The sequence below is a fragment of the Geospiza fortis genome, unplaced genomic scaffold, assembly GCF_000277835.1.
Source record: "Geospiza fortis unplaced genomic scaffold, GeoFor_1.0 scaffold66, whole genome shotgun sequence".
Taxonomy (NCBI): domain Eukaryota; kingdom Metazoa; phylum Chordata; class Aves; order Passeriformes; family Thraupidae; genus Geospiza; species Geospiza fortis.
The window spans coordinates 9,858,965-9,872,171 of NW_005054312.1; the positions used below are offsets into that span (position 1 = coordinate 9,858,965).

At 36.3% G+C, this 13,207-nt stretch overlaps 1 protein-coding gene across 1 annotated transcript in view; it reads left to right on the top strand.

Moving 5' to 3' along the window:
- MUC5AC (mucin 5AC, oligomeric mucus/gel-forming) overlaps window positions 1–13,207 on the top strand; it is a 45,768-nt gene that overhangs the window by 9,543 nt on the left and 23,018 nt on the right. The window contains 19 exon segments of the mRNA XM_031055818.1: window positions 1,229–1,339; window positions 1,697–1,766; window positions 2,522–2,659; window positions 2,744–2,908; window positions 3,633–3,727; window positions 4,702–4,828; window positions 5,362–5,617; window positions 6,229–6,278; window positions 6,894–6,994; window positions 7,123–7,274; window positions 7,797–7,935; window positions 8,028–8,141; window positions 8,442–8,621; window positions 9,121–9,360; window positions 9,902–10,058; window positions 10,668–10,796; window positions 11,129–11,270; window positions 12,509–12,552; window positions 12,645–12,851. Of these exon segments, the coding sequence (XP_030911678.1) occupies window positions 1,229–1,339; window positions 1,697–1,766; window positions 2,522–2,659; window positions 2,744–2,908; window positions 3,633–3,727; window positions 4,702–4,828; window positions 5,362–5,617; window positions 6,229–6,278; window positions 6,894–6,994; window positions 7,123–7,274; window positions 7,797–7,935; window positions 8,028–8,141; window positions 8,442–8,621; window positions 9,121–9,360; window positions 9,902–10,058; window positions 10,668–10,796; window positions 11,129–11,270; window positions 12,509–12,552; window positions 12,645–12,851 (2,617 nt within the window).

Consider the following 13,207-nt stretch of genomic DNA (forward strand, 5'->3'; position numbering starts at 1 on the left):
CAGTTTTCTGAGTCATTGAGTGTTAACATGGTTATAGGGTTAACACCCCTGAATGGATTTCAGGGGCTTTTCTGTTAGGGTTATACTAAATAATATTGTAGTATTTTTGTGGATTGTGATAATTTTTTAGGATTTGCACTGAGTTATTAGATTTCATAACCCTAGGTGTATTCATTGTTTTTTTTTTACTGAACGACTAAACTATTTTCATAAGGACTTCATAGTAAATAAAATTTGTTCTTGACATGATCAATCTGAATGTTACCACAAAAAAGAATCATAAAATCTTAGAAATGAACTAGAATTAGATGATTTAGAAATAGATTAGCTTAAACCATTGAAACTTTTGGATAAGATTGACAGGCACTGCCTTGATGCACCATGGCAGCATAGGTCAGACTTACACATTAAACTCCTCCTTTTGGCACCAACATGTAAAATTAGACTCTCAGGGTGTCTGGAGGCAGAGGAAAACCTCTAAATTTGTACACAAAATTTCAAAAGGCCCCAGAATTTAACAATGATTTTCTAGATTGCTATAATTCTGCATCTCAGCTGTCCTCAATTTAGTCTTCAATATGCCAAAAAAGTGATAAGACACATTCAGAATTACAGCCTTCTGAGTCTTTCCCTGTTGTGTTTTGGCCATTAGGCACACTTTGAAAATTGTTCACAGAACACAGTCCTATGAAAATCAGAACTGAGTCGAAATCTGAACCTTCATGCAGTAACTTCCTGAATAATAATTTTAGTTACATTTTCTATGAGAAGATTTTTAAAGAATGTCCAAATCACCAGGGTCTTGAATAATCTATTCAGTGAAGAAGACATTGGAAACAATCTTTTCTCCCCCTGGTAAACATCATAAGCAGTGGGCAAGAAAGGCACACCTCCTTCTGCTCTAGCATACTAAACAGGTATTGCCTACACATTAGGAACCCGTCTTACTAATGCATGAGGAAGTTTTAATGTTCAGATTAATATGTCTAACTCACCCCTGAAAGCCAGAAGCAATGCACAGCTTCCAGTGTGCAGACTGCATGAATGCCAACTTACCTGGTGATTCTAGACATACATGTTAGACCACAGGAGCAAGAAGAAATGAAATAAACAATATTTTTAAAAGACTAACTTTACTAAGTATTCCATTTGCATGTGAACTTTTTTTGAGATAACTATTTCAATATAGCAAATCCTTTTAACAATATCTTTGGTTTTCTTCTTCAAGCTCTGTGACAGCAATGAATTCACAGTGTTGGGGGACATCCATAAGTGTGGCCTGACTGACACTGAGACATGCCTCAAGGGTGTAGCCATCAGCCTAAACGGAGGACAGACGGTGAGCAGCAAATGTACACACCTGACAAATGACAACTAACAGCACAGACAAAAAAATTGCACTGCCTTTTTCTTTTATCAAATTTAAACATTATTAAAAGAAAAATTAGGAATAAAGTGAGCACATTAGAAGAGAAGTTCTTAGTAACTTTCTGTTATTTAGATAAATTCTGATTTTTCCTCTCTTGGACAGTCAGTAGAACACAGTAATAAAGATTAAAGAAATAGTGCAGGAATCAGAACCTCATCATAGTCTCCCTCCATTTTTTCCCCTTTATCTTGAGTAGTATTGGATAGGAAACATTTGGAAACTATTGAACTTATCTGCTTGATAATAATTGGCTTTTCTTGTGGACAGAACATTGTGATCCAGCCTTCTGGGAGTGTATTTGTGAATATGATCTACACACAGTTACCATTCTCAGCAGGTAAATTCCTTTGAAAAACTTCTATTTCTCATTTTTATTTTAAAATGTTATTACATGAGTTAAACTAAAGATAAATTCTACCTCTGGTTACACTATAGCAAACTCAGAGCACTGCCATAGAGCACTATCTCCCATTTTTATGTAATAGGATTTGCCTATTCAACACTAACTTCAGTAAGATCATGGTTTATATTTAGCAATATCTAATTAGTTCAAGCAAATTGTGATATTGCACACTTTCAGATACAAACATTGTCATAAGAGAGGAAAGAAAAATTCTGACATGCAACTGGGCTCCAATTTCTCAAGTCATTAGTTCTGTGTTCCCCCTGTCCTTGTTCTGAAAGCACATTCATCACTGAAGTTACTCACATGCCAGTTCTTCTCAAACACTACTGCACCTGAACACAAATCAAACCATGAATGGACAGAATAGGTCCAGACTTCATTGGACTCTTCAATTAAATAGTGCTATAGCAAAGGCAACTTTTAAAATAACAACAGAAGTGTATGTCCTTCCCTCATTTTAAAACAACTGACAGAAACTGGAGGTGTTGTTGCTTAGGTGTTTAGGTTAGACTGTTTTGGTGCTGGATTTGAAATGCTGTAAGGATCATTTTCCCCTCAGTTCTTCAGAAGCTAGGATCATATCAACCCAGCTGTAGAATTCCTCTATTATATTGTTCCTATAATGAACAATTATTAACTGCTCATCTCAAATGAAATTATAACTATTTATTTTCTTATATCTCTAGCAAACATCACCATCTTCAGGCCTTCATCTTTCTTCATAATTCTGCAAACAACTTTTGGTCTTCAGCTGCAGGTTCAACTTGTGCCTTTAATGCAAGTTTTTATAGACTTAGACCCATCACATAAAGGGCAGACCTGTGGTGAGTGAGCTTGTCCTAACAAGTGCCTCCACCAGCACCTGTCATCCTGTAGGAGACTTGCACAGACCATCTGCTTCCTTCTAGGTCTCTGTGGAAACTTCAATGATGTACAGACAGATGATTTCAAAACCACCAGTGGTGTGATAGAGGGCACTTCAGCTGCCTTTGGCAATACTTGGAAAACTCGGGCTGATTGTCCTGATGCCAAAAATACTTTTGAGGACCCCTGTACTGTCAGCATACAAAATGGTAAGCTCAGCAATCTCTTCTATTCTCCTTTAGGATGCAAAGATGGAATAAGCTGATCAACCACCAAGCATTTAGCCAAAATAACAGAACTATTTGCACATGCAGAAAATTTTCCTCGGTTGACACTAGAAGTCTTCAATTAATAAATAATAACTAGTGAAATATTTTGGATCTTGAGATATATTCCTTTGGATCAAGACAGCAAGTCAACTTACTTAAGGGAAACTGGAATCATACAGCATATTAGGGATTAATTCCTGGAAAGGACCGATTGTCACAGCTGTGCCTAGCCCCTCTGAAGGTCGTAGCCCTTCCACTGTTAAACTAAGAACCAGACTTACAGTTCAGAGACTGAAAGCATTCAAGCTGCATTTCAGCCAACAAAATATATAATTCTTGAGTATTCACAAGCCACTCTTCTGTTTTCTGAGATGAACTAGCCTAGTTTTAATTTACAGTGTGAACCTTCCTTTTTAAAATTCAGCTAGGGGTATCTTTAGTCTATTCCATGACAATTATCATGAATTAGAGAGCATTCAGTTTACGAAGAGTTCATACTTCTACCTAGAGGAAGTGAAAGACTGTGTGCCTCAGCAAATGCCAAGCTTAATGATATTGTAATGTTAAGCTTCTGTAATTTCTCTGGAGGAGGTATAGTTATGTTGAGACAAGAGTTTTGCAAATGCACTGCCATAGAAATCCTTACCATGTTTTCATTTCACAGACCAGTATGCTCAGCACTGGTGTGGACTGCTCTCTGATACCACAGGACCTTTTGCTGAATGTCACTCAACAGTGAATCCAGAAGTTTACCATAAGGTATTTGGCTCTACCTCCATCCATCCAATATAGGAGAAAGACTCAGATTTCTGATACTAGCACCTGAGAGAGTAACTTGGCAGTTGTGAGGGCATGCATTCATGATATTTCTTTAAAAGCCAAGGGTTCATTCTTATCTACACAACATGAAATTTCCTTCTTTGTGAAACTATCTTTCTTTCTGTTCCCTGGAGGATAAGCATACAGGCGTATTCCTCCTGCACCTATTTTTAGATGTAAACTTAAAGACTAAGTTAGGAGTTTGGACTTGCTATCAAAGGATAAAAATTGTCCCTTCTGAGAGATACAATGCAAGCTTTAGCCAGAATCTTAATTGGCACTTTACTTTCTCTGAACTGCTCTCAGAAGGCTTTTGCATATATGCAAGGACAAGGCAAGCAATGTGCATAAAAAGCAACAATGAGAACTAGACAAGATGTGAATGAAAATGTTCCAGGAATTCAAGGTGATGAAACCCTGTGCCAGAGTCCCTGGGTACTTTAAAAAACCTTCCTGTTATTGGAAATTTCTAAGATTATGCTCAATAAACATAATCTGGTATTAATAATGTTGTATTATCCCTGCCCAGCATAGAAACCCATCAAATAACTTGTATTCTTTGTTCCTCTGCTGCAGAGAGCCCAGGCTCCTAGGCAAAAGCTCCAAAAGCTGGGTGGCATCAAATCTCCGTTTATTCTAAATATATATATGGCACAGTGGCAACAAATTTGAAGTAGTTGGAAAACTACCAACATGTGAAAAAATAAAAATAAAAAATACTTCAAAGTAGTGGACCTCTAATTACTCTTTTTTTCACATAAATAATCTCTTTTGAAAGAGCTTAATGAAAATCAGGCTTATACATGTGGATTACACTCACTTTAACCTCTAATGAACATAACACACTCAAAAAACTGCAGAGTTCCATGGTTTTGACATGACATTCTGATGATCACATCATCCTCTGTTCCTAGACCTGTATGTTTGACACGTGTAACTGTGAGAAGAGTGAGGACTGCATGTGTGCTGCCCTTTCCAGCTATGTCAGAGCCTGTGCTGCTAAAGGAGTTCTTCTCACTGGATGGAGGAGCAAAGCCTGCAGTAAGTTTTACATCCCTTTGCCTTTTGAAAATTATCACCCAGAAGGCCCCACACAGCAGCTCTCAGGGATTCCACAGTAAATTGTGTTAAAATGGGGTTTAAGTATAGCATTGACTTTCAAGAAGCTGAGTAGGAAAGGAAGCAAACAAGGAGAAATGTTAAAAACAGGCTTTGTTTGATTACTTGCTCAGAACCATCAGAAAAATTCTGAAGAGCAATACCTTTGCAATAAGAATAAAATAAGTAGGGTGTTTCTCAACTTACTTTGACAAAAAGTATAAAAACATACAGGAAGAAACATACTGTGTCATAATATAATCAGACTTTGTTCTTTTAACATGGGTAAACATATGACACATTTATAAGGGAAAATCTTGCTCTAGTACTACAAAAATTACACTACTGGGGATATTATCAGTAAAGTATGTGTACATAAAATGCCACGTTTATCATACATACTTTATCTCAAATACTTCATACCTATGTTGATTCTTGAATGAACAACAAATGTAACTCACCTTCTTGCTCTCAAGCAAAATACACCACCTTGTGTCCGAAGTCCTTGAAGTACACCTACAGTGTCAATTCCTGTCAGCCCACCTGCCGCGCTCTCAGTGAGCCTGATGTCACATGCAGCATCAAGTTTGTCCCAGTTGATGGCTGTACCTGCATAAATGGAACCTACATGGATGACAGTGGCAAATGTGTGCCTGCTTCTAGCTGTCCTTGTTACTACAAAGGAACGCCTCTGTCTTCTGGAGAAGTTGTTCATGATAATGGTGTTGTCTGGTAAGAGATTTGTAAAAAAAAAAAAGTGAAGAGACTGGATATAGGCAGTCATGAAACTATATAAATGTCATGAAATCAAATCAAAATAATTTCTATAACAAAAATTTTCAATTAAAAAAATGCAACTTCTTAAATTCTTAGGGCTACCCATGTTACATAAATAACTAGGAATTCAACAAACAGTCCTGTGGTGGGTCAGCCTTTCCTAGCAGCCAAACTCCCACCCTGTCCCTTTCTCCCTGCCTCCCTTCCTCCCTTGCCTCCACACATACTTTTCTTATCCATGACTGGAAAAGGCTTGTTCCATGGTGAAGGATGCCTGATAATCCTGTTACAGATTATTCCCATTATAATGGAAATCTGAACTATTCTGAAGGACAGTTTTAAACCATGCATATAGACACAAAACATTTCACTATATAGAATCTACTTGTGTTTTGTTCTACTCTAATATAGAATATTAATACTTTTAAATGTGCAAACTATTTTATAAAGGACACATTTTATTTGTTTTATCACACAGTAATTTTCCATTATTTCAAGTTCATTGGGAAATAGGCTGAAACTTAACAAGAAAAAAATTTTAAATATCCATTCCCTTCTTTTTATAGCACTTGTGCCTATGGAAAGCTGAGCTGCATTGGAGAGAAGCCTGAACCAGGTAACATATCACTTAAGTTTTTCTTTAATTCTCCCTTTTCATCATCACTCTTTTCATTTCTTTATTCTCATCATAGTGATGCAAATTGTACAAGTCTGAAATCAACCAAGAAAATTAATTGATGTCTTCTGTAATGTAGAGGACATTCTCAAAATATAAAGAAACACTCTCTTACCTTTCAGGTGGCTGAAACAAGTTAGAACCCCCTCGGTTACCAGGGTAAAAGGATATTTAGTCACCTCACTCAGTGTGAGAGGACAACTATTCACATTTTAATTAAAACATAAAAGCAAAAAAACCCCAAAGCAACCAAAAAAAAAAAAAAAAGCCCAAACAAGTAAACAAGGATATTTGTTATCCTGCTTTGCTCTGTTTTTCTGAAAGGAAGTGTTTCATAAAGCTAAATAAAAATTCATTTTATTGAGTAGTCCAAGCATAATTGCAAAAAACATGTGAATATGAGATCAAAACAATATTTGGTTTCTTTCTCTCACTACATGCATCACATTAAGGTACACATAATTCACAAAGGAGTATTTCTAGTTTTTCTTGGAAACACAAAGATACAAATGCGTGGTTGGTCTCACATTTCTCATGGCTTTTCCTCTCTTTCAGTCTGTGTGCCTCCCATGGTTTATGTTGACTGTGGCAATGTCACTGCAAATGTGGTAGGAGCAGGATGCCAGAAGAGTTGTCAGACTCTAGATATGGAATGTGTAAGTACAGACTCTTTATACCTAGTTGAAAGTATATTAATCAAGATATCTCTTACAATTACCAGCTACAGCTAGACTCTTCCACCAGAGGAATGTTTCAAGACATGTTTTCTTTATGGTTCTTACAGTACAAAACTCACTGTGTTTCTGGCTGCGTCTGTCCTCATGATCAAGTGTTGGATGGCAAAGGTGGCTGCATTGCTCCAGAAGACTGTCCATGTATTCACAATGGGAATTCCTACAGTCCAGGAGAATCAATCAGAGTTGGCTGTAACAACTGGTAAGAGCATATTGAAAAATATTTTGGAAATAAAAAAATAAAACTGCTTAAGATCTAAGCAAATAACATCATTTCACTCCAGCAGTATCAAGATTTCTAGGAAAGAATCCTGCATAAAACAATGCACTTAGTACCTAAAAAGTAAGCTCTGTCTGTTTTTCTCAATGGCACAGCCCAGAAATTGCAAGTTGTCAGAAAAACACCATGGTTTTGATGTTGTCATGTTCATTGAAGTCAAAAAATCTTCTTTCTTCCAAGGAAATCCTTCCATTTCCAATAGATCCAACCGGACCTGGAAATGTGAAAGAATTGGTGTCTTCTGATGTAGTTGATTCATTACATTAAGTAACAGAGTCTTTGCATAAATTCCAGTAGTTCTTGAGCTATGTTGCATTTTTGAGGATAAGCAAACCTCATTTTTTCATTAGAATCTTAACACACATTAAAATACAGAAATGTGCCTATATTTATATTGTGTATTGGTCTAGGTTTTACATTTGGAATGCTTTTTGTCTTGTTTAGCACATGTAGACACAGAAAATGGCAATGCTCTGAGGAGCCCTGCCTGGAAACATGTTCTGTTTATGGAGATGGGCATTATACCACCTTTGATGGCAAACGCTTTGATTTTGAAGGAGACTGTGAATATGTTCTGGTCCAGGTAAGAGAGTCTTGCCTAGATTTTTGCTCTAAATACCTTTGCTCTAAATACCTTCAATATAGTAAACAGTGAATATCATTATCCTGTTTCAGAACTACTGTGGTCAACAAGCTATGGACCAGGGAACCTTCAGAGTCATCACTGAGAACATTCCATGTGGCACTACAGGAACTACCTGCTCTAAGTCTATTAAAGTTTTCCTGGGTGTAAGTATTTTCTTTAAGCTGTGCCAGAAGGATGGAACAAGCTGTCCCAGGTAGACTGCATAGGAGAAGTGGCCTCCAACATAATGAAAATGTCACTAGACTCTTTTTTTGCTCTCTGCTCTAGAAAGCAAAGGTGGGAAATCTACAAAGAAATTTCTTAACCTGAGGTTGTTGAATAGGACAACCTATTCAACATCATATCCTCTTGATGATATTATTTCAAGAAGTTACTGTCAATATATACAGCTACAAAATAGTGACTTTTAAATTGGCCTCTAACTTTTTCTTCTCCTGTCTTAGAACTATGAGCTGGTACTCAGTGATGGACACTCTGATGTCATCCAGAGGACACCTGGAGGAAAAATGCCATTCCAAATCCGCTCCATGGGCATCTACCTGGTGGTCGATACTACTGTTGGTCTGATACTCATGTGGGACAAGAAAACCAGTATATTCATCAAACTTAGTCCCAGCTTTCAGGTATACTTTAAAAGTGAAAACATGAATAAAATTACTTCTGTAACATAGTCATTCTATCTCTCAAAGAAAGAGAGTGGAAATTTAGGCTGTAAACCAGAAGAGCAGAAATCACATATTATTATCCTTGTTGTGTTGACTTAAATAGTGTACTATGCATTATCCTTAAATTACGTTCTTTAGCAATGGCATAACAGCAACTTTATCAGTAGCTTTCTTCATGGAAAACCCTCACTGAAAAGATGTATTTAGGATCAACTAAAACTAAATAGCTCAGTACTTAGAACAAAACCATCAGTCTACTTCTTCTTTCTAACAACTAGCTGGAAACATCTCTTCCTGAAAAGTGTTTTATGAAAATGTCCAACACTGTTACTAAATAGGCATTAATAATCTTATATAAGATGATTACATAAGAGTTGTCCTGAGGTCTGTTATTCACAGATACTAAGAAATTGTACCTTACTGATCTTTGTAATTTTGTTTGTTTATCCTGATGCAGGGCCATGTCTGCGGACTTTGTGGAAACTATGATGGCAATGGAAATAATGACTTCACTACTCGCAGTCAGTCTGTGGTAGGAAATGTGCTGGAGTTTGCCAATAGCTGGAAAGTATCTTCTAGTTGCCCAAATGCCAATCGTACGCAGGATCCATGCACTGCAAACCCGTACAGAAAAGCCTGGGCACAGAAGCAATGCAGCATCATCACCAGTGAAGCGTTTGCAAAGTGTCACTCACAGGTATGACAAAAAATTTAGCTTTAAATTATGTGGAATAGATTAAAAAATACTCTAAAGTACATTTTGTCATGCTTGACAAAGTGACACTCGACCAAGTTCCTGCATAGAAATACTTTCATTTTCTCGGCTTTTGTCTTGAGCAAGTACACTAAAGAAATCTATTGTTTTGGTTGGTTAGCTTGTTTGTTTTAATTGAAGGAGCAACAGTAGATAAATCTCAAGATATGTTTATTTGCTAACAGCATAATTTTCTACTAATTCAAATATCAGCCACCTGATATGTATGACTCTCTAACTCTAGCTTATAGTAATTACCAGTATTTTGCAAATGTCTTCAAGACCAAACAGTTCTTAATATTGCAGCTTACTAGCAATAGTTTTATTCTACATTTTCCTCTTGATTTCTCAAAGCATTCTCATTATTTCTTCCTTTCTTAGCTTTCTCTCATACAGACCTATGAGTTTCAGATATTTTATTCAGCTATTTTAGGACAGTTCAAAGAGGACAAGGGCATGGAAACTTGAATGTTTTCTCTATCAGGTTGAACCAAATGAATATTACCAAGCATGTGTGGATGATGCTTGTGCCTGTGACACTGGAGGAGATTGTGAATGTTTCTGCACAGCAGTAGCTGCCTATGCTCAAGCATGTAATGAGCTAGACATCTGCATATCATGGAGAACCCCAACTATTTGTCGTGAGTTTCAACCTGCTACGTTTTTAAGGGGTTCAGAGAGAAAGAAAACAGAAGGGAGGGAAAAAAAAGGAAACAAAGTAGAACAAGAAAGGAAGGAAAAAATTGTATTTCTAAGAGACAGAGCTGTATGCTTAAAAAAAACCCAAACAAACACCCTAAAAAACCTCAACAAAGCAGATTGTCTTCTACTGATTTACCCAACTATCTTGGTAAAACGAAACCACAGCTAATAATTTTACAAGCAGTGTGGTTAGTGTCTAATTAACTTGACAATCATGATACAATACTGGTGAAATACGATATTTTATTACACTGCCGTATGTCTACATCAGGTTCCTTGTAAATAAAAGCTAGTGTACGCTAGCTAAGATCAATGATTCAGTCAACTGATTTTTCATGTTTAATGTGTAACTCTGTTCTATGATGAATATATTTGTTGGTGTTAAAACATTTTAGAAATTTAACAATTGTATTGCATTAGCAATAAAACAAGATATTGTTCACCACCTATGAGGTTATACCGATCCCATTGGATTTTTACCTAGAAAAATGGAAACAGTATAGAGCTAAAACATCACAGATATTTTTTTCCGGCATTTCTTCTTCTAGCTCTCTTCTGTGATTACTATAATCCACAAGGGGAATGTGAGTGGCACTACAAGCCATGTGGAGCACCTTGTATGAAGACCTGCAATAATCCAAGTGGGAAATGCCTTCATGAGATGAGGGGTTTAGAAGGTAAACATAATTATGCATATGTCATTCTACTGGAAAGGTTAAAATGAAGTATGGTGAACAAAATTTGTATTACTCAGTGTATGACATGTTTGCACTAGAAATTATAAGAGATTTTCTAATTAGTATTGTATTCTCTAATGGATTATGTACTTGTTTGGAATGAAGATGAGGACAAAATACTCCAAAGCATAATGTGCTAACAAAGGAATAGCAGTAAGAGGATCTGACATTCCATTTACCATGTAGCACATTTTGGGAAAATCAGATATGAGTGTAGACTTATTTATACTTATGAAAGGCCTACTGTCAACTTGACTGTCTTTTTATTGCAGGTTGCTATCCACAGTGTCCAAAGAATAAGCCCTATTTTGATGAGGAAACCATGACCTGTGTTTCTTATTGCGGTTGTTATGAAGATGGAAAAAATTACAAACCAGGAATGGAGATGCCTTCAAAGCAGAATTGTGAATCATGGTAGGATTAGAAAAGAATTTTAAAAATAGAGTTTAAAATTGTGGAACATAATTCATCGTGTTACATTTGTTAATTACCAACAGCAACTAGGCCAGTAAGAGGCTGATGAACAATGTCTAATTTTCTTCCCTTCCCAGGAAATTAAATGATAACATTAATGAAACATTTTATCATCAAGATATCAATTTACTACTTATTTTGTATATCTATTAAAGTCCTTTAAAGTTATTATCATTATTAAATTCAGTGAAAAACAAGCTAAAATAATTTTAGTTAGGGAATAGTCTGAGAATTTTTAAAAAGATATACCTAAACTCATTATGTGGAATTCGTTAGAACTGAGCAGCCAACTCATCTACATCATTTTGAGCTTGTTTCTGTTATTGCACTGGTACTTGCATAGTTGCAACAGTCAGCACATATTCTCACACATTACCGGTGACAAGTGCTGCTAAGCCTGCTGTAAGGCTTAAGTACAGAGTTAGAAAATCCAATTGTGAAACAGCTGTCTTAAGATACCTTTAAAATAGCTACACTTAAATATGGTAAGCAATCTGAATAGCAAAAATCCTAAGCCAAAGCCCATTGGAGCTAAACCAACGTCCTTGGCAGATTTTGCACTTCATAGATGCCTTGGACTATATAATCTAGGCCATTAACTGCACTAAACCTAATCCATTAAATACATGTGTTAATTTCAGTTTATTCAGTGTATAGATGTCCTTAGTCCCTGTAAATAAATACATCAAGATTCAGTTCTTCACAGATAAATTGCCCTTAAAACCAGAATTCTTCTTGCATATTTTGGAAGCCTAATAGTAATTCACTGTGTAGGCTATCTCAACATCCATGGTAGTAATCCTTTGTATATATCCTTTTAAATGCAAATTCACTGTGGTTTTCTCCTCCAAAACACAGACCTATCGGGGAGATAAGATTTTAAATCATCCATCTCACATCTTTTGTCCTGTTCCCAAAAGCACTGGTAGGGATGCTGCATTTTCTATATGCTGGCTTAAAGAAGAGCTACCTTTCTTGCCAGAGAACTTGTAGCTTGAATATAAATACCTAGCCTGAATTTCTATAGCAGAACTGACTGCCTAACTCACACAAGATAGGATCATTGTACATTTAAACACACAATGAATAGCAAAGGATTGATAGAAGAAAAATTATAACAAAAAATTATGTCATGAACCAGTATGTCCACACTCATAATCTGTTTTTCTCTTTTTCAGTGAATGTACAATTCATGGCAAAATATGCAGATACGATGAACATGGTATGTTGATGAAGTCATTTTGGTATGAATAAGACACATTTGGGGTACTCTGTTTCAGGTAGCAAGGAATAACATCCTGTTTTAATCTACAGAATGTGTCTGCATTTATGAGGGGCAGAAGTACAACTACAAAGATGTGGTCTACAACACTACGGATGGCACAGGATGGTGTATTGTTGCAACCTGTGGTCCCAATGGAACACTTCAAAGGTTTATGTATGATTGTCTAACCTCAACATCACCCACAACAGCAACGACATTTCACTTCAGGTCTACGCCACCTACCGCTACTTCCACAGGTACGTCCTTTGTAGCCACTAAGATTGTATTCTCTTGTTTAGTGAGGAAAATATATTTTACAGTACTAAGTGAATTGCTCAGATACTGGCATTGAGATAATGAGATTTTGGTTTATAGAATTCCTGTACAGCATTCTTCAGGTTGGGAATCTCAAATTACTCTGGGCATATGTTGCTTTAAGAAATCAGTATTCAGTATAAAATATATAAGTTTTGAAATTACAGAAAATACCAGCATTGCTAGAATTCAGTATCTATTTTCCATCTATTTCATAATGAGAGTTCACCTGCAAAACCTCTCCAACCAATAAACAGTTTCTTCAAATCAGAGCTAAAATACTAAGTGTAGGCATGTT